The sequence below is a fragment of the Dendrobates tinctorius genome, unplaced genomic scaffold (assembly GCF_039654945.1).
Source record: "Dendrobates tinctorius isolate UK_male_01 unplaced genomic scaffold, ASM3965494v1 ptg000135l, whole genome shotgun sequence".
Lineage (NCBI taxonomy): Eukaryota > Metazoa > Chordata > Amphibia > Anura > Dendrobatidae > Dendrobates > Dendrobates tinctorius.
This window is the reverse complement of record NW_027361803.1, coordinates 10,949,941-10,968,928: the sequence shown is the minus strand read 5'-3', so window position 1 is coordinate 10,968,928 and position 18,988 is coordinate 10,949,941. Positions and strand designations below refer to the sequence as shown.

Here is an 18,988-nt window from a genome sequence, read left to right as displayed (position 1 = left end):
CTAGATCAGCTGTGAGCTATGATTGATAGCATCTGGGCGGAAGCTATTAAAGCACCCGCCCACCAGAGAAGACCCCGAAGAAACACCTACTTGCACTACAAGCAAAGATTACACACGCTACTACAAATGTGAATATCTCTGCGATGGAGCAACGCAGCACAAACTTAAAGAAAGCTGCAGAATCAGGGAAAGCGAAGGAATTTTACAACCCAATAGACATAGTATTTTTTAAAGGAAGCCTGTCACCCCCCCCTGGTTTTTTTAAGATTTTATTTGAAATTTGTGTTTTTTTTCTTTCCAGATTGTTTACCATGGGAATCCATATGCTCCTCATAACTCTACAGCGTACCTTATCTACGAGCGAGGGGTAGAGGTCGGATGCTGGGGCATGTGTATTAATGCCATCTCCTCAGCCTTGTACTCATGTAAGTAATAATTTGAAGTCGTGAGTCGTTCCTATAAATATGGAGTCCGAATCTCTCATGTATATATGATATTGGTACGTGTGAAGCCTGGAAGTCCTGCACCAGTCATGTAGATGTAAAGTACATTCAGCCTCTGAGAAATGGTATCCGCCTTATTAATTCATATTATCGATGTAAATATATACAATTTTTACTACTTAATAAAGGGGTCCTCTGATTTGGGCAGCCCCTTCTTCTTTTGTTGAGTAATTTAGAAATAACATGCTGAGATCTGATCAATCAGATGAAATCTACAAGGAATCGGTTATTACGTCACGCAACATCGAGATCACTGTGCTGCCTTGTGACATCACATCTAATGACCATTTATGGCCTGACACGGAGACCTACGGTGACTGCGACAGAGTCATAGATTTTCCATATTACCTGAATTTTCTATCCCTAATTGCAATTCGCACACCGCCCACTTGTCAAAGACGAGAGCGGGATTTATTAAGGTGGGGGGGGGAGAATTAGGCAGTTGTCCGGTGCCCCCATCCATAAAGAGCGCCTCCTGTGTGCATTTCCACATTGAAAGTAGGATGCACAGCATCATTACCATTTATACTGTGCATCCTCCATATTTCTGGAACTTCAGAAGCTGAGAGGGAGGAGGAAGCGCCAGGCTCACACCGTGACAGCGTCTATACATATAGAGTATATAGTGTGGGGCTTAAGATATTATTAAAATATATACGTGTGTGTGTATAATATATAATATGTATCTGGGTGCAATAAGTATTGAACAAGTGACCAATTTTCTGATTAAATATATTTCAAAAAATGCTATTGACACGAAATTCTCGACAGATGTTGGTGACAACCCATCCAATCCACACAGGCAAAGAAATTACTATAGATGTCCATAAATTATGAATGATAATGAGAAAAGACACATGGAAAAAGTATTAAACACATGGAGAAAGAGAGGCGCAAAAAGTCACGGAAAGTCATGACACCAGCTGAAATCTATCAGTAATTAAAAAGCTATCCTGCCACTTAGTGTTTAATACCTATTTCAGATATATGTAGATTCGGTATATAAAGACATAAATATTTGTTTGTGTTGAGTGTGTATATATATATATAGTATATGTGTGTGTATAGTCATGGCTGAAAGTGTTGGCACCCTTGAAATTGTTCCAGACGAAGTATTTCGCTAAGAAAATTATTGCAATTACACATGTTTTGTTATCTACACATTTATCTCCTGTGTGTGTATGGGAACAACACAAAAGAACTGAGAAAAAAGTGAATTGGACATAATTTCACACAAAACCCCAAATTGGGCCAGGCAAAATTGCTGGCACCTTTCCAAAATTGTGGGTAAGCAACTTTGTTTCAAGCATGTGATGCTCGTTCAAACCCACCTGCGGCAAGTAACAGGTGAGGGCATATGGAAATCATACCTGCAACTAGATAAGAAGGGGAGAAGTTGATTGAATATTTGCATTGTGTGTCTGTGTGCCACACTAAGCATGGAGAACATAAAGAGGAGACGAGAACTGTCTGAGGACTTAAGAACTAATGTTTTTGAAACAACATCAACAATCTCAAGGCTACAAGTCCATCTCTAGAGATTTTGATGTTCTTTTGTGCACAGTGCTTAACATAACCAAGAAGTCTACAACCCATGGCACTGTAGCTAATTTGACTGAACGTGGATGGTAGAGAAAAATTGATGAAATTTTGCAAAGCGTGATAGTCTGGATGATGGCTAAGCAGCCCCAATCAAATTCCATAGAAATTCAATCTATCCTGCAGGCTCAGGATGTATCAATGTCAGCGAGAACTATTTGTCCACATATGAATGAAATGCTATGGCAGGAGATCCAGGAGGACCACACTACTGACACAGAGACATAAAAAAGCTAGACTACAGTTTGCCAAAATGTATGTGAGTAAGCCAAAATCCTTCTAGGAAAGCATCTTGTGGACAGATGAGACCAAGATTGAGCTATTTGGTAAAGCACATCATTCAACTGTTTACTGAAAACAAAATGAGGCTTACAAAGAAAATAGCACAGTACCTACAATCAAATATGGTGGATCTAAATCCCATTGATCACCTGTGGAGAGATGTTAAAATTGCTGATGGGAGAAGGTGCCTTCAAATAGGAGAGACCTGGAGCAGTTTACAAAAGAAGAGTGGCCCATAAATCCAGTTGAGAGGTGTAAGAAGCTTGTTGATGGAAGCGATTGATTGCAGCTATGTATTCCAAAGGGCGTGCAACCAAATATTAAGTTGAGGGTGTCAACAATTTTATCCTGCCCATTATTGGTATTTTGCGGGAAATTATGTCCAGTCTGCCTTTTTTTTCTGTTTTTTTTTGTTGTACATGTTGTATGATGGACAAATTTTAAAAATGCTTATTTCTGCGGTGGAAGGGACGCCAAATAAAAGATCCACCTTGACAGAATGCAGCATTAGTGCTGCACAAGGTGGCTTTTTGTGAGTTCATTTTCCCCTTCACCACTGAGGCCCGATGAACTCCCTCTTCTGGTAAAGAAAGGTAGTGAGCCTGATTATCAAGCATCTGAGCCTATTGATGATGACTGGCTGAGTGGAGTTACTGACTGGATATAAGGCTGCCGACGCCCTTCTGCCCTGCGGGTGATTTCTCTGTGGGATCCTTGGAGACCAGTCTGAATTCCTTCTCTTCTAAAGCTAAGTTTTCTGCTCTGCCTTTTGCATTTGTGCTTTGACTTTGTTTTGCTGGATTTCTGCCATTCCCTGCTGGGGTGAGCGGAATTCCTTTAGCTCTGTCTTCAGAAAATACCTGAGTGCTGATTTAGTTTTTGAAGCCTAGCTGCTTCAGGGCCTTTTTTCATATCAGCCTGTTGGCTTATGTCTTTGATAGGGTTTTGGCAGATTGCAGACAGCAACCGTCCTTTCCTGTCCTGTATAGTTAGCCTGGGCCCCATTGTTTGCTCAGCCTATTGTTATGAATGAGTCACCGTAGGAGGCAGACACAAAAATAGCAGCTAAGTCCAGAAAACCGGAGAAGTTGGCAACTATCAGATTGCAGACCCCTGAACCTAACAACACAACTAGCAGTAGCCGTGGGGGGTTCCTACGGTGCCCTAGACCCCTCGATCACAGCCGGAGAAACTAAATAGCCTAAAGACAGAAAAAAGAAATCTAAACTGCCCCAGAGCAGACCCCAAAGTAAAAGGCAGCCCCCAACATATAATGACGGTGAAGCAAGATGAAAAACACTCACACAGATAGAAAAATAGGCTGAGCAAACGAAGGAGCCCAAACTCACTAAAATAGGACAGGATAGGACAGCTGCTGTCTGCAATCTGCGAAAAACCCTAAAAAGACAATAGCCAACAGGCTGATATGGAAAAAGGCCCTGAAGCAGCTAGGCTTCAAAAACTATATCAGCACTCAGGTATTTTCTGAAGACAGAGCTAAAGGAATTCAGCTCACCCCAGCAGGGAATGACAGAAATCCAGCAAAACAAAGATAACGTACAAATGCAAACGGAAGAGCAGAAAACTTAGCTTTTGGAGAGCAGGAATTCAGACTGGTATCCAAGGATCCCACAGAGAAATCACCCGCAGAGCAGGAGGGTGTGGACAGCCTTATATCCAGTCAGAAACTCCACTCAGCCAATCATCATCATTAGACCCAGATGCCTGATAATCAGGCTCACTATCTTTCTTTACTAGAAGAGGGAGTTCATCGGGCCTCAGTGGTAAAGGGGAAAATGAACTCACAACAGCCTATCTTTCTATCTGTGTGAGTGTTTTTTCATCTTGCTTCACCGTCATTATATGTTGGGGGCTGCCTTTTACTTTGGGGTCTGCTCTGGGGCAGTTTAGATTTCCTTTTCTGTCTTTAGGTTATTTAGCTCTCCGGCTGTGATCGAGGGGTCTAGGGCACCGTAGGAACCCCCCACGGCTACTGCTAGTTGTGTTGATAGGTTCAGGGGTCTGCAATCTGATAGTTGCCAACTTCTCCGGTTTTCTGGACGTAGCTTCTATTTTTGTGTCTGCCTCCTACGGTGACTCATTCATAACAGAATCACCCGCCATACCGCAGATCCTAGGGTACTCAATAGCAGGAAAGAATTGTAAAAAAAAAAGTGTGTATATTTTTTCCTCTATTATCTCTGAGGCCGTAGGGGGAATTTTTTTTTCTCTCAATGGAAATAAAGCAATTGTCTGATCGTGTGGAGCAGCTCGCTGCGGAAGTGCGGGGAATTTCCGCCTACCTTGCTCATTCACATGCTGCTGAACCAAAGATTCCCACACCTGATGTATTTTTTGGGGATCGGTCTAAATTTTTGAATTTCAAAAATAATTGTAAATTATTTTTTGCCTTGAAGCCTAACTCGTCAGGGAGCTCCGCGCAGCAGGTTAAAATTGTCATCTCTTTGCTGCGTGGCGATCCCCAGGATTGGGAGTTTTCTTTGAAACCTGATGATCCTATTCTGACTAATGTGAACGCATTTTTTCAAGCTTTGGGGTTGTTGTATGACGAACCTAATGCCATTGATCAGGCTGAAAAGACCCTGCTGGCATTGAACCAGGGTCAAGATTCTGCAGAATCGTACTGTCAAAAATTCCGAAAGTGAGCGGTACTTACTACCTGGAATGATAATGCCCTGGCTGCTCTCTTTCGGAAGGGTTTGTCAGAAGCCGTAAAAGATACTATGGTGGGATTTCCTGTTCCCTCTGGTCTTGACGATTCTATGTCATTAGCCATTCAGATTGATCGGCGTTTGCGAGAACGCAAAACTGCACGAGAAGTGTTGCCACTTGTTGAACAATTGTCTGAACCTATGCAATGTGATAGTTTTGTCCAGAGAGCAGCGTCAGGAGTTCAGAAGGCGTAATAAGTTGTGTTTTTTCTGTGGAGATGCCTCGCATATTATTTCTGTCTGTCCTAAACGAGAGAAACGCTTTGCACACACGTTTTCTGTTGGTGGTGTTCAACCTAAGTTTCTTCTGGCTATTACTCTGATCTGCTCCCTGTCCACATTTTCCGCCAAGGCTTTTGTGGATTCGGGAGCAGCTCTAAACCTAATGGACTTGGATTTTGCTAAACGTTGTGGATTTCCGATGACACCTCTGCAGACGCCTATCCCTTTGAGGGGGATTGATGCTACTCCTTTGGCAAAAAATAAACCTCAGTTTTGGACCCAGGTGGTAATGCGGGTCGCCCCAGACCATCAAGAAAATTGCAGATTTTTGGTGTTGCATAATCTGCATGATACCATTGTTCTGGGGTTTCCCTGGTTGCAAATTCATAATCCAGTTTTGGATTGGAAATCTGTGTCTGTGGTGAGTTGGGGTTGTCGGTGTGCCTTTAGTGAGGCTCCTGTGTTTTCCACCTCTCCTCAGTCGCATGATGTTCCTGATTATTTGGCGGACTTTTATGATGTATTTAGTGAGAATGAGTCTGCGTCTCTGCCTCCTCATAGGAGTTATGACTGTGGAATTGAACTGAGCCCGGGGTGTAAATTCCCCAAGGGTCGGCTCTTCAATTTATCTGTACCCGAGCACGAGGCTATGCGATCCTATATTAAGGAGGCGTTGGAGAAGGGTCATATTAGACCATCCTCGTCACCCTTAGGTGCCGGTTTTTTTTGGTAGCCAAAAAGGATGGATCATTAAGACCTTGTATTGATTATCGTGCCCTCAACAAAATTACTGTTAAATATCAGTATCCGTTACCCCTGATTTCAGATCTATTCTCTAGAGTTAAAGGTGCTTGCTGGTTTACCAAGCTTGACCTCAGGGGGGCGTATAATCTTATTCTCATTAAGCATGGGGATGAATGGAAGACAACGTTTAATACTCCGGAGGGACATTTTGAGTACCTGGTGATGCCTTTTGGGCTCACTAATGCCCCTTCTGTCTTCCAGTGCTTCATGAACGATATTTTCCGAGATTTTGTCGATAAATTTTTGATTATCTATCTGGATGATATTTTGATCTTCTCCAAGGATTGGGATTCTCATGTGGAACATATTCGGACTGTGTTCCAGATCTTGAGGGAGAATTCCCTGTGTGTCAAAGGATCTAAATGCCTTTTTGGAGTACAGAGGATTTCTTTTTTGGGATTTATTTTGTCTCCGTCAACTATTGAAATGGACCAGGCCAAGGTACAGGCCATTTACGATTGGGTTCAGCCCACTTCTTTGAAGACCCTTCAGAAGTTTTTGGGTTTTGCTAATTTTTATTGGAAATTTATAGCAAAATTTTCTAGTATTGCCAAGCCATTGACTGATTTGACTAAGAAGGGTGCTGATGTGTTAAATTGGTCTCCAGAGGCTGTTTCTTCCTTTCAGGAGCTGAAGCGAAGATTCACCTCCGACCCGGTTTTGCCGCAACCTGATGTCTCACTTCCGTTCCAGGTAGAGGTGGATGCTTCTGAGATTGGTGCAGGAGCTGTTTTGTCCCAAAAGGATCCTGTAACATCTAAAATGAATCCCTGTGCTTTCTTTTCCCGAAAGTTCTCTCCATCTGAACGTAACTATGATGTGGGGAATCGGGAACTGTTGGCCATGAAATGGGCATTTGAGGAGTGGAGACATTGGTTGGAGGGAGCTAAGCATCAAGTCGTGGTCCTCACTGACCATAAGAATTTGATTTACCTAGAGTCGGCTAAGCGCTTGAACCCTAGACAGGCTAGGTGGGCCTTGTTTTTTACACGTTTTGATTTTGTGGTTTCTTTTCTTCCTGGAACTAAGAATGTCAAGGCAGACGCCCTCTCTAGGAGCTTCTTTGCTGATTCTCCCTTCGTGACCAAACCTGCTACCATCTTAGGCGAAGGGGTAATTCTTTCTGCCATCTCGCCCGATTTGAGACGTGCTCTGGAAGAGTTCCAGGAGGACAAACCTGAGCGTTGTCCCAGTGGAAAGTTGTATGTTCCTGACCAGTGGAAGAAGAGAGTGATGTCTGAAGTTCATTGCTCTGCTTTGGCTGGTCATCCAGGTATTTTTGGTACTAGAGATCTGGTGAGTCAGTCTTTTTGGTGGCCCTCCTTGTCTCGTGATGTCAGGAATTTTGTGCAGTCCTGTGGGACATGCTCCCGGTCTAAATCGTGTTCTCGCTCTAGTGGGTTGTTGATGCCTTTGCCTGTCCCCAAGTGGCCATGGACCCATATTTCAATGGATTTCATCTCTGATATGCCTGTCTCTCAAAGGATGACTGTTATTTGGGTGATTTGTGATAGGTTCTCTAAGATGGTTCATCTTGTACCACTCCCTAAGTTGCCGTCTTCCTCTGAGTTGGTACCCCTGTTTTTGCAACAGGTGGTTCGCTTGCACGGGATTCCTGAGAACATTGTATCTGACAGAGGAGTTCAGTTTGTGTCTAGATTTTGGAGAACTTTCTGTTCCAAGCTGGGAATTCAGTTGTCCTTCTCCTCTGCTTTTCACCCTCAGACCAATGGGCAGACAGAGAGAACAAACCAGACCTTGGAGTCATATTTGAGATGTTTTATTTCCGCTGATCAGGATGATTGGGTTTCATTTTTGCCCTTGGCCAAATTTTCTTTAAATAATAGAGCTAGTTCTGCCACTTTGATGTCACCTTTTTTTTTGTAACTTTGGGTTTCATCCTCGATTTTTCTTCAGGGCAGGTGGAGCCCTCTGCCTGCCCAGGTGTTGACACTGTGGTGGAGAGAATGCACCAGATCTGGGACCAAGTGGTGGATAAGTTATCTCTCTCCCAGGAAAAGGCCCAGCGTTTTTCCAACCGACATAGGACCATTGGTCCCCAGTTTAAGGTTGGTGATATGGTGTGGTTATCATCAAAAAATATTGCTATGAAGGTGGCTTCTCCTAAGTTTAAGCCTAGATTTATTGGACCTTACAAGATTTTAGAGATTATTAATCCGGTCTCTTTTCGTTTGGCTCTTCCTGTCACATTTAAAATCCATAATGTGTTCCATAAGTCTTTGTTGAAGAGGTTTGTTGAACCTGTTGTTCCGGGGGTGGCACCTCCAGACCCTGTATTGGTTGAAGGTAACATGGAATATGAGGTAGAGAAGATACTGGACGGAGACTCCAGTATTTGGTTAAGTGGAAGGGTTATAGTCAGGAGGATAATTCCTGGGTCTCTGCCTCTGATATTCATGCCAAAAGATTGGTGCGTGCCTTTCATCGGGCTCACCCTGATCGCCCTGGTGGCGTGGTTGAGGGTTCTGTGACCCCTCCTCAAGGGGGAGGTACTGTTGTGAGTTCATTTTCCCCTTCACCACAGAAGTCCGATGAACTCCCTCTTCTGGTAAAGAAAGGTAGTGAGCCTGATTATCAAGCATCTGAGCCTAATGATGATGACTGGCTGAGTGGAGTTACTGACTGGATATAAGGCTGCCGACGCCCTTCTGCCCTGCGGGTGATTTCTCTGTGGGATCCTTGGAGACCAGTCTGAATTCCTGCTCTTCTAAAGCTAAGTTTTCTGCTCTGCCTTTTGCATTTGTGCTTTGACTTTGTTTTGCTGGATTTCTGCCATTCCCTGCTGGGGTGAGCTGAATTCCTTTAGCTCTGTCTTCAGAAAATACCTGAGTGCTGATTTAGTTTTTGAAGCCTAGCTGCTTCAGGGCCTTTTTTCATATCAGCCTGTTGGCTTATGTCTTTGATAGGGTTTTGGCAGATTGCAGACAGCAACCGTCCTTTCCTGTCCTGTATAGTTAGCCTGGGCCCCATTGTTTGCTCAGCCTATCTTTCTATCTGTGTGAGTGTTTTTTCATCTTGCTTCACCGTCATTATATGTTGGGGGCTGCCTTTTACTTTGGGGTCTGCTCTGGGGCAGTTTAGATTTCCTTTTCTGTCTTTAGGTTATTTAGCTCTCCGGCTGTGATCGAGGGGTCTAGGGCACCGTAGGAACCCCCCACGGCTACTGCTAGTTGTGTTGATAGGTTCAGGGGTCTGCAATCTGATAGTTGCCAACTTCTCTGGTTTTCTGGACGTAGCTTCTATTTTTGTGTCTGCCTCCTACGGTGACTCGTTCATAACAGTGGCTCTTTTAGTTAAAAATGAATGGAGGGGGTGACAGGTTCCCTTTAAATGATGGAAATTTTTCAGCAGTGCAGGGGTTAATTTGATTTCTTGAGAGCTCCTGGAGATAAGGCTCTCTGCTATTCATTGTTAGCCACTCCCATCTCCTGTATAATCTGGGCTCTGAAAAGCACTTATTGTCAGAGTAGCTTATGGTGCATGGCTGGAGATTGTTGTTGGTGGTTATTGGAGAAGGCGTTTGGTGGATTTATCGGAGACTGTTGCTAGGTTTTGAGTGTGTGATAATTCCCTTTTTTCTCCTACTTTGGTTTAACCCCATCCTCCACTCCCCGAAGCATTCCTCTGTTTTCTGAGTGAGTTTATTTGTATGTTTGGTATTTTTGGGAACCCCTGTTCATATTACTTTGTTAGTCAGGTTGGTGTATTACGGTACACTATTACTCCCCTCTTCCCTGGGTGTGGGGAAAGGTACAGACTGAGGGCGGATTCAGGAGCTAAGGCAAGGAGTGTGCCCCCAGCATCAGAAGTAATCCAGGAAACATGGCGAGTTAGGCCGCCCCTAGTATTAGAGGTGCCTGCCTGGCACATTCACATCATGGAATCTTGCGAGGAGAAAATCAACTTTATTCTCCCTGGCAGCATTCCGGATTCAGTCAATGGGGTGGTGCCTGTAACCACACCCTCGGCGCTCACTGACAGCTTGCCCAAATGCAAAGCTAGTGTCAGTCAGGGTCAGGGTTATTGCTATAGACCCTGCTCTGTATTCTCAGAGGGCTGACTGAACCAGCACTAGCACCACCCCCGTGACTGAAACCGAATTCTGCCGAGGAGAATAAAGTTCTTCCCTGCAGCGGGCAGGTTAGGAGCGCTATTAACTTGTGGAACATCGGCATCGGAGCAGGAGCTGATATATTGTTTTTAACACTTTATATTCTCTTACTTGTGAGGCAGGTCAGGTCAGTACACTCATGTGTTTCTTTTTTCGTTTTTACATGATTGCTGAATTGACCGTGATGTTGGTCGAATATTTCTGGATCCCAGTCTCAATTTGAATTTCGCCCAATGCCACAATTTGTCGAAAACTAGACATTTAATTTTTTATAGCAAAATTACAGTATTAAAATAGTCACATGATCGCAAACTGCACAATGTGTTTCTTTGGTTGCACAACTTGTTTGGCTATACGGCGATATGTGTTGCATGCCTAAAATTCTAAAAGTCTAAATTTGCTCTCCCAAACATGAGATTTCTGTTAGCGAGGAAAAGAAGGTGCGGCGCTCAATCCTTAAGATCTGTGTGTTGGGAGACTCCTGGTAAATTCCAGTACTGTTCCTTTAAGAATCTGTCTTGGCTCTTTTGTGCTAACAATTTCAAATATTGTCAAGAAAAATGTCAGGTTTGTGGTTCTGGGGACCCAAAAAATGTTCTCAATTTTTTTTTAATTTTGATTGTATTATTGAGTTTATAGATTTTAAAAATTCACATGACAATTTAACTGGGCAGCACAGAGAAGATGTTATACTCCATGTCCTTCATTTGCTCTTGAGCTTTTCTTTTTTTTTTTATCCTCACAAAAGTCAATTTAATGTCAATTTCTGGGAGGTCGGTTGGTTCAGAAGCTTTGATCTTGACTGGGAGAGAAGGAAGCAGAGCTTGTAATCTCAGCGGCGTAGTGACCCATCCTGACTAAGTGGGAAGGTTTGACGGACTCTCTGCCAGTTTACGACATCTCCCTCTTAAAATAAAAAATAAAAATAATAAATTTGAATGCAATGTGCCAAAATCTCTTGTAACATTTTAGGATTTTTTTAAATTATTTTGCAATTTTGTAGTTATTTAAAAAAAAAAATTGTCAGCTTTGCAAATACGTTTAATTAAATATATCCTATTGTTTTAAATAAGAAACGCAAAAATAAACGCATAATGAAACTTTGTGTCCGGAGCTCCTAAGCAGACCTCTCTGACTTCATGTTCCTTGCATGACATTTGCTAGTTACACTAAATATTTGACCTCTTTAACCTTAGAGATTTGGATATTCCTGCTTTGAGAGAGGCAGAGAGAGTTGTTAAATTCACTGTCAGGACACAGAACTGTTCATGTGATTCTGGCAAATATTGGGGAAATTAAAAATATTAATATATCTTGATATTTTTAACCACTTCTGGACAGAGGACGTATTAGTATGTCCAGTGCACTGATATGAAGCGGGCTCAGCTCCTGAGCCAGTACCATTCCATGGGTGTCAGCTGCGTTATACAGCCATCATCTGCCTGTAACAGCAGTGATTGACGCTACCTCCGGATGCTCTTGTGTGAACATTTAGATGCTCCTGTCAATCTTTGGCACCCATTAGCCAATGGCGCCCATCACCACCATGTGAAGCTCAAACTGTGGCAAGGCCTCGTAGGAGATCAGTATTGCAATGTATAGGGCAATCGATAGGTTCTTGTCCCCTCCTAAGAGCACTAAAAAGTAATATTTAAAAAAGTTAAAGTGCAAATCACTTTTTTCTTTTTCCCGTTCAAAAATAAATAAAAAATATACATTTAGCATTGTCTTTAAAAGTCGGAGCTATTAAAATAGCCAACTGTTTAAACTGCATGTTAAACATCAGAATAAAAAAAAAAAAACGTTTAAACCCCAAATTTCCATTTCTTTTTTTGGTCTCCACCTTTGTTCCACAAATGGTATCAATAAAAATTTCAGCTCCCCAAGCAAAAATAACAAACCCTCGAATTGGTGCATCAATGAAAGAATACAAATTTACCGTACCGATCTCAGAACTCTATTATTTTTTTTTTTTTTTTACACGAGGATGTTTTCTAACAGACTTTTTGTCCTGTGTCACATCTGTTTTGAGAAGCAATGGAATGAAACTGAAAGGGAGAAGATACAGATTAGATATTAGAAAAAGCTTTTTGTCAGTGAGTGTGATCAATGAGTGGAACAGGCTGCCACAAGAGGTGGTGAGCTCTCCTTCAATTGTAGTTTTCAGAGGCTGGACAGACATCTGTCTGAGATGATTTAGTGAATCCTGCATTGAGCCGGGGGTTGGACATGATGACCTTTGAGGTCCCTTCCAACTCTAACATTCTATTATTCTATGAGTCAATGGTTTGGAGCGATAAAATGCTCCATAACTGATTTAATGAGCCATTCGCAGTTTCACTGTAGTGTCAAACTTTTTAGACAGTCATTTTATGGTTTAGTGAATCCTGCATTGAGCAGGAGGTTGGACACGATGACCCAGGAAGACCCTTTCAACTCTAACCTTTTATGGTGAACCACAGGTTCATCTTGTGAAGCTCCCAGTTCTGTTATTTTTCTAGTTCCTGTGATGCCCCGAACAGTCTTCTTCTGGATCCGGCGGAATATTTGGCATGTTACAAGCAACTTCAGAGCACAACCACCATCTGTGGACGTCGGGCACTCAAACCATCCTCATGAATTTGGTTTCTAACCCTTTGTGCAGACACATGCACAGTTGTGGCCTGCTGGAGGTCATTTTGTAGGGCTCTGGCAGTGCTCCTCCTGTTCCTCCTTGCACAAAGGCTGAGGTTGCCCTCCTATGGTCCCCTCCACGTCTCCTGGTGTACTGGCCTGTCTCCTGGTAGCGCCTCTGGACACTACGCTGACAGACACAGCAAACCTTCTTGACACAGCTCGCATTGATGTGCCATCCTGGATGAGCTGCACTAGCTGAGCCTCTTGTGTGGGTTGTAGAGTCCGTTTCATGCTACCACGAGTGTGAAAGCACAACCAAAATTCAAAAGTGACCAAAACATCAGCCAGAAAGCATTGGTACTGAGATGTGGTCTGTGGTCCCCACCTGCAGAACCACTCCTTTATTGAGGGTGTCTTGATAATTGCCAATAATTTCCATCTGTTGTCTATTCCATTTGCACAACAGCAAGTGTAATTGATTGTCAATCAGTGTTGCTTCCTAAGTGGACAGTTTGATTTCACAGAAGTTTGATTTACTTGGAGTTATATTCTGTTGTTTAAGTGTTCCCTTTATTTCTTTGACAGTGTATTTGAGGACACTTTTTGAAGTCTATTTTACATGGAGACACCTGTTTCCAAAATCCATCTCTCTGTGGAGTAAAAAAAAACCTTTTAATTTGTCCTCATTTTAGAATTTACAACACCCAATGATTTCTGAAAAATTGTCTCCACAAATCTTTTGAAGAACTGTTAGAAAACTAAATGCTAAGTTGTCAATTCACAAATTCTGGATATGTAAAAGTGTATATTCTTTTCAACAAACTTTATTGAATTTTAAATATTAACAGTAATATTGTGTCGTCATCATATTACAGTATATTACAATATAACAGTAAGAGATCGTTTCAAAATAACCAGTAGGGCCATCTTAAAAACAGTTTAAATATTTAAACTAACAGTAATATATTTATATATACTGACATCCAATGGGATATAATAATATACTAACAGTAATATAAGTATCTCAATTCTGTATTCATTAGAGAGGATATATTTGTTCAAACAAGTTTTAAATTTGTTATGTTATTTTGTTAGTTATACCATGGAAGGAGAACAAATAAAATTCAAGACGTATCTATACCAGAGGCAAAATCAGCCCAAAATCTCCATCTTTTGTCAAATTTTACAAAACAGTCGTTCGCCAAAGCATGACTTTTCTCATACAAGTAATGCAGCGACATTTTGTCCAAAATGTCGCTCACCTTAGGAATTGCATTTTCATTCCACAAAGACGCAATGGCATTTTTAGTTATCAAAAATAAATGAATAACTGTCGAATGTAAGAAGGATGAAGTATATCAATATCTATAGATAATAATGCCATTTGTGGAGACATAGAAATTTTTTGTTTGGTCAATATTTCGACTATTTTGAATATTTCTAACCACAATGGTTTAATCTTAGGGCATTCCCAAAATACATGTAGCAGGGTACCTGGAAAACCACATTCTTTCCAACAGTCGGGAGACTTACCTGGAAAGATTCTAGCTAGTCTCATAGGGGTAAAGTACCACCTAGAAACCAACTTGTAGTATGACTCATGCAAGGAAGCACATATATTAGATGAATATGTAAATTGAAAGGCTTGTTTCCACTGTTCTAGAGTGATCTGTACATTCAAATCTTTCTCCCAATTTGTCATGAATAATGTTTTCTCTGTAATTTCAGGGTTATTTAAAAACTCACAAATACTACTCATTTTCCAGTAAAATTTATTCTCATGATTACATAACAGTCGGCTAGTAGCCTCAGCAATGTATGATTTCTTTCTCAAGAATTTCAAGATCTGTTTCTTAAGTGAAGATAAAAGAATTAAATCCAAAGGAGAAAATCCAAATTGAGAGACTAGAGTTTTGTTGTTTTTAAATTTTTTACCATTATGTAAATCACCTACTATTTTAATATTGGATTTTTTCCAAGAAGTCTGTAGTTCTTTGTTAATTAGTAAGCCAAAAAAACTCAAAGAAACATTCTTAAGCTGCTCGTATCTCTGATTTTTATTTTTCTGAATTTGAGGCTTGGCCAATTGTTTCCATGCCATCAAAGTGGCTGAAATTGTTGGGGAATCGTATTGCATTGGAGTTGAAGACGTGAGACAATCCAAGATCGATCTTAGCAACGGAATATTTTTTACTTGAAATCTCTCAATTTCTACCCATGCTGGAATATTATGTGTATTAATCCAAAAAAGGGATTGTTTAATCAAACTAGAATAATAGTAATTAACTAAATTGGGAAGAGCTAATCCGCCATCCTTTTTACTTCTATTTATAAAAGTGTATATTCTGTAGCTAATTAGATTTTTTTTTTTCTTTTTTATCCGTTTTTTGTAGACCTCCAGAAGGCACTTCTACCATTCATTGGATTAAAGGGTCTTTATTTTGTCGGCTACCTCCTGTTTGGATTAGGAACGGGCTTCATAGGATTGTTCCCCAACGTTTACTCCACGCTGGTCCTGTGTTCGATGTTTGGGGTGATGTCGAGTACTCTGTATACTGTGCCATTTAACCTGATCTCCGAGTACCACAGAGAAGAAGAGGTAATTTATGACTGAAGTCATTTTTGAGTTTTTGTGGCTCAAACTCAATAGTAAAATGAATATCTTCAAGGAGTTCTCCACTTTTGTGCAAAGGTTTCATTAGCAATGCACTGTTGTTTGCACCCCCAGCAATCATCTGTAATCTGTTGAAGTTAGGGGTGGGTAAAATGTGGGTAAAAAAATAGGTTTTTTTTTGTGACCAGTTTTATTTTTCAATTGATGGAGTTGTCTTGTTTTTTTTGGATGTGAGGGACAATTTTGAGCTTCTTACAACTTTTTAATTGCATTTTACTTTGTTTTCGAGAGAATATTTAATCATGCCTGCCTTATCTATAAGGGAATCCAAAGAGTTTTGTGTTCTTGTGTAAGGGGGAGGAACTAGTTAGACATGTCTCCTCCATGATGGGTCCGGAACCGTCTGGGCTGTCACCTAAGTCGCAGGGGGAAAACCTTAAAGCACATGACCGCTCCCTGTACTTGAGCGAAGGGGGCGTGGCCAAGCTGAGAGAAGGTTCGCGCGCGAGGATTCAAACCGTTTGAGCGGGAACGTCGAGCGCGAGAGAGACCTGTGAGGTAAAATCAGCTGAGAGGCGACTGAGTAGAGTAGAGTAGAGCCTGGGACGGCAGAGCGATTTGACAGACTACCAACTGAGTACCGCTGAGACACCACTGTCCCCGCTGACATCTCTGCCCTCGCTGAGACCGCTGACGCAGCTGACAACTCTGCCACAGCCGCCCCCCCTGTCGACAGCACTGACCGTCTGTGAATTGGACTTAGGCGTGTGTCGAATCGACACAGCGAACTGGGCTGCCCGTAATCGACAGGATGCAGTCCTCACATATGGACATGGCAGACCAAGCATTTGGGGAGGTCCCTAGATCCAGTATCTCTCTTGGGGCAATGTTAAATAACCTTCCGATATTTAATGGAAATAACACCATGTTATGGAGCTGGACTGAGCATATAAAAGGAATGATGAGAATGCACCCTATGGTTCCTGCCTTGCAGGCAGAGGTCACCATGATGGCTTTAGATGGGGAGGCGAGGGATTCAGTAATGTTGCGACCGCCCACCCCCGGGAACGAGATACCCATGACAAAGTATTACAAATACTGGAGGAGACTCACGGGGATCCCACTGATGTAGGGAAATTACGTATGCGGCTATTTAGTCGGGGTTAAAGCGAGAGGGAGATGGTGACCCAGTATATGAACACGTTGCAAGAAATTCACACTGCCATAGTCAGAAAAGATGGCTTGGGAGTAGGGCCGACTGATGTGGAGTTACAAGACCAATTAGTGGCCGGCATGGGAAATGCGTTGCTTATGCAAGCCCTGCTAGAACGTTTGTGTGTTAACCCACAAATGACCTTTGCAGAGGTGGGCAGCAAGGTGCATGTGCGTGAACAGGAGCAGGGGGTGCCAGTCCCGATGGCGAAGGTCTGGAGTGGGGAGGCGGCTGTGAATGCAGCTACTGAATCAGGATGGGTGGAAGATTTATGGAAAGAGATCCATGAGGGAGGATCTGACCGAAACTAAAAGGAAGGTGACCTCGTTGCATACCCCCGGAAGCAAAACCCTCTGAGAACCACGTTAGGGTGGGAGAGGATCTCGTCGGGAAGAGCCCTCAATGTGTTACCTCTGTGGAGAATTAGGACATATGTTCCGGGCCTGCCCGCTACGTGGGTGGCCATTACAGCGTCGCCCGTTAAACTAAGAGGCTCTGAGGCTGGGGGACGTCACCCAGAGCCAGAACAGCCCGAAAGGAGCACCAATAGTCCCAACAACTTAGTGTTGGACAGCACATTAGTATGGGCCAAAATAGATGGACAGACCGTACGCTGTCTGGTAGACATGGGCTCCCGAGTAACCACGATGCCTGAGACATACTTTAAAAGACAGTTCCCAGAAGCCAAAAGGCCTGAGTGGGGGCAATCAAGTGATCAAGTTGACGGCTGCCAATCAACTGCCTATCCCGGTCGCAGGGGTGGCACGGATGCAGATTAAGGTCTGCGGTAAAGACCTGGGCCGCAATGGAATGATGTTAACTGCGGGCGACCCCGCCCGAAAAGAATACGCTCAGACCAAGGAGCCTGCTTCTTAGGGTGAGTCATGGAGGAGTTACACCCTCTGTATGGAATTGAGAAATCTCATACGATCCCTTACCACCCTCAAGGCAATGGAGCATGTGAATGGTTCAATCAAACCCTTATTCAAATGTTGGGGACCTTAGAAGAAGATCAGAAGGCCCGTTGGCTGGAATTTGTAGCAGAACTAGTGTGGGTGTACAATAATTGGGGACATTGCACCACAGGATACACGCCCTATACTATACTTTTTGTCAGGCCAGGAAAAGAGATCACTGAACTTGAGCTGGACCTGGAGGAGGACTACCCACGGACGGGGGTGTCCACCTGGGTCCGAGAACACCGTCATCGATTGCAGACTCTACATCGTCTAGTGGAAACCCAGTTTCCAGAGTTGGAGCACCCGAGATGGCTCCTGTACGGGGGGACAGCTCTACATGTCGGAGACCGGGTACTAGTTAGAGAAAAACGTCCTCGAGACAAGTTGGATCATCGGTGGGAGGATGCACTGTATCGTGTACGGCGGCGAATCAGTTCTGAAAGTCCTGTCTATGAAATTCAGCCCAAGGGGGCCGATGATGCTCCAACTTGTATTATGGACGGAAACATGTTACACCCCAGCCTGCGTGTCTAGAGACCCTATACAAATAGACAAAAAAGAGCACGATGCTCCTGAGAATCGTCTATCATTCACTAGTGAAGATGAAGATTACGAATGCCCTGAACCTCCATGGGCAGAACTAGAACCAGAAGAAGAACAAAAACCTGAGACCAGAAGCTGGTATAATATATCCTGATGATGGCGGTGTCCTCTTGTGGTCCTGACGATGACGGTGACTCCTCGGGATCCTGATGCAGGTCTTGGGTCCAGAAGATGAAGCGATGAAGAAGGAAATGTCTTTTTTCTCAGCGGAGAGTGCCCCAACAGTACGGTGATTTGCAGAACTGCCCAAACACAGTTTACAATGGGCAGCCTGGTTCACTGTGCTGAATCGACGCACGTCTAAGTCCCGTTCACAGTCCTTGTCTCTCACCGTCAGTACTGTCAGCGGGGGCGGCTGTGGCAGAGTTGTCGGCTGTGTCAGCGGTCTCAGCGAGGGCAGTGATGTCGGCTGGAACAGCGGTGTCTGAGCGGTACACAGTCGACAGTCTCCTGTCAAGGCGCTCTGCCATCCCAAGCTCTGCGTCTCAGCTGATTTTACCTCACAGGCGTCCTGTGCACCCGAAGTTCCCGCCCAAACTGTCTGGTCACTCACGCGCTGCAGATCTGTCCACTTAACCACACCCCCTTTTCTCAAACACAGAGTACAGTCTGGAGTCTCAAGCTTTCTACCCCGCAATATAGGTGACAGCCCCGACGGTTCCGGACCATTCACAGAGGAGACATGCCTAGTTAGTTCCTTCCCCTTACA

At 43.2% G+C, this 18,988-nt stretch overlaps 1 protein-coding gene across 1 annotated transcript in view; it reads left to right on the top strand.

Moving 5' to 3' along the window:
- Window positions 1-18,988, top strand: part of SLC45A2 (solute carrier family 45 member 2) — a 164,345-nt gene that overhangs the window by 107,693 nt on the left and 37,664 nt on the right. The window contains exons 5-6 of the mRNA XM_073543902.1: window positions 302-425; window positions 15,284-15,489. Coding sequence (XP_073400003.1) covers window positions 302-425; window positions 15,284-15,489 — 330 coding nt within the window. The remainder of the gene's footprint in view (window positions 1-301; window positions 426-15,283; window positions 15,490-18,988) is intronic.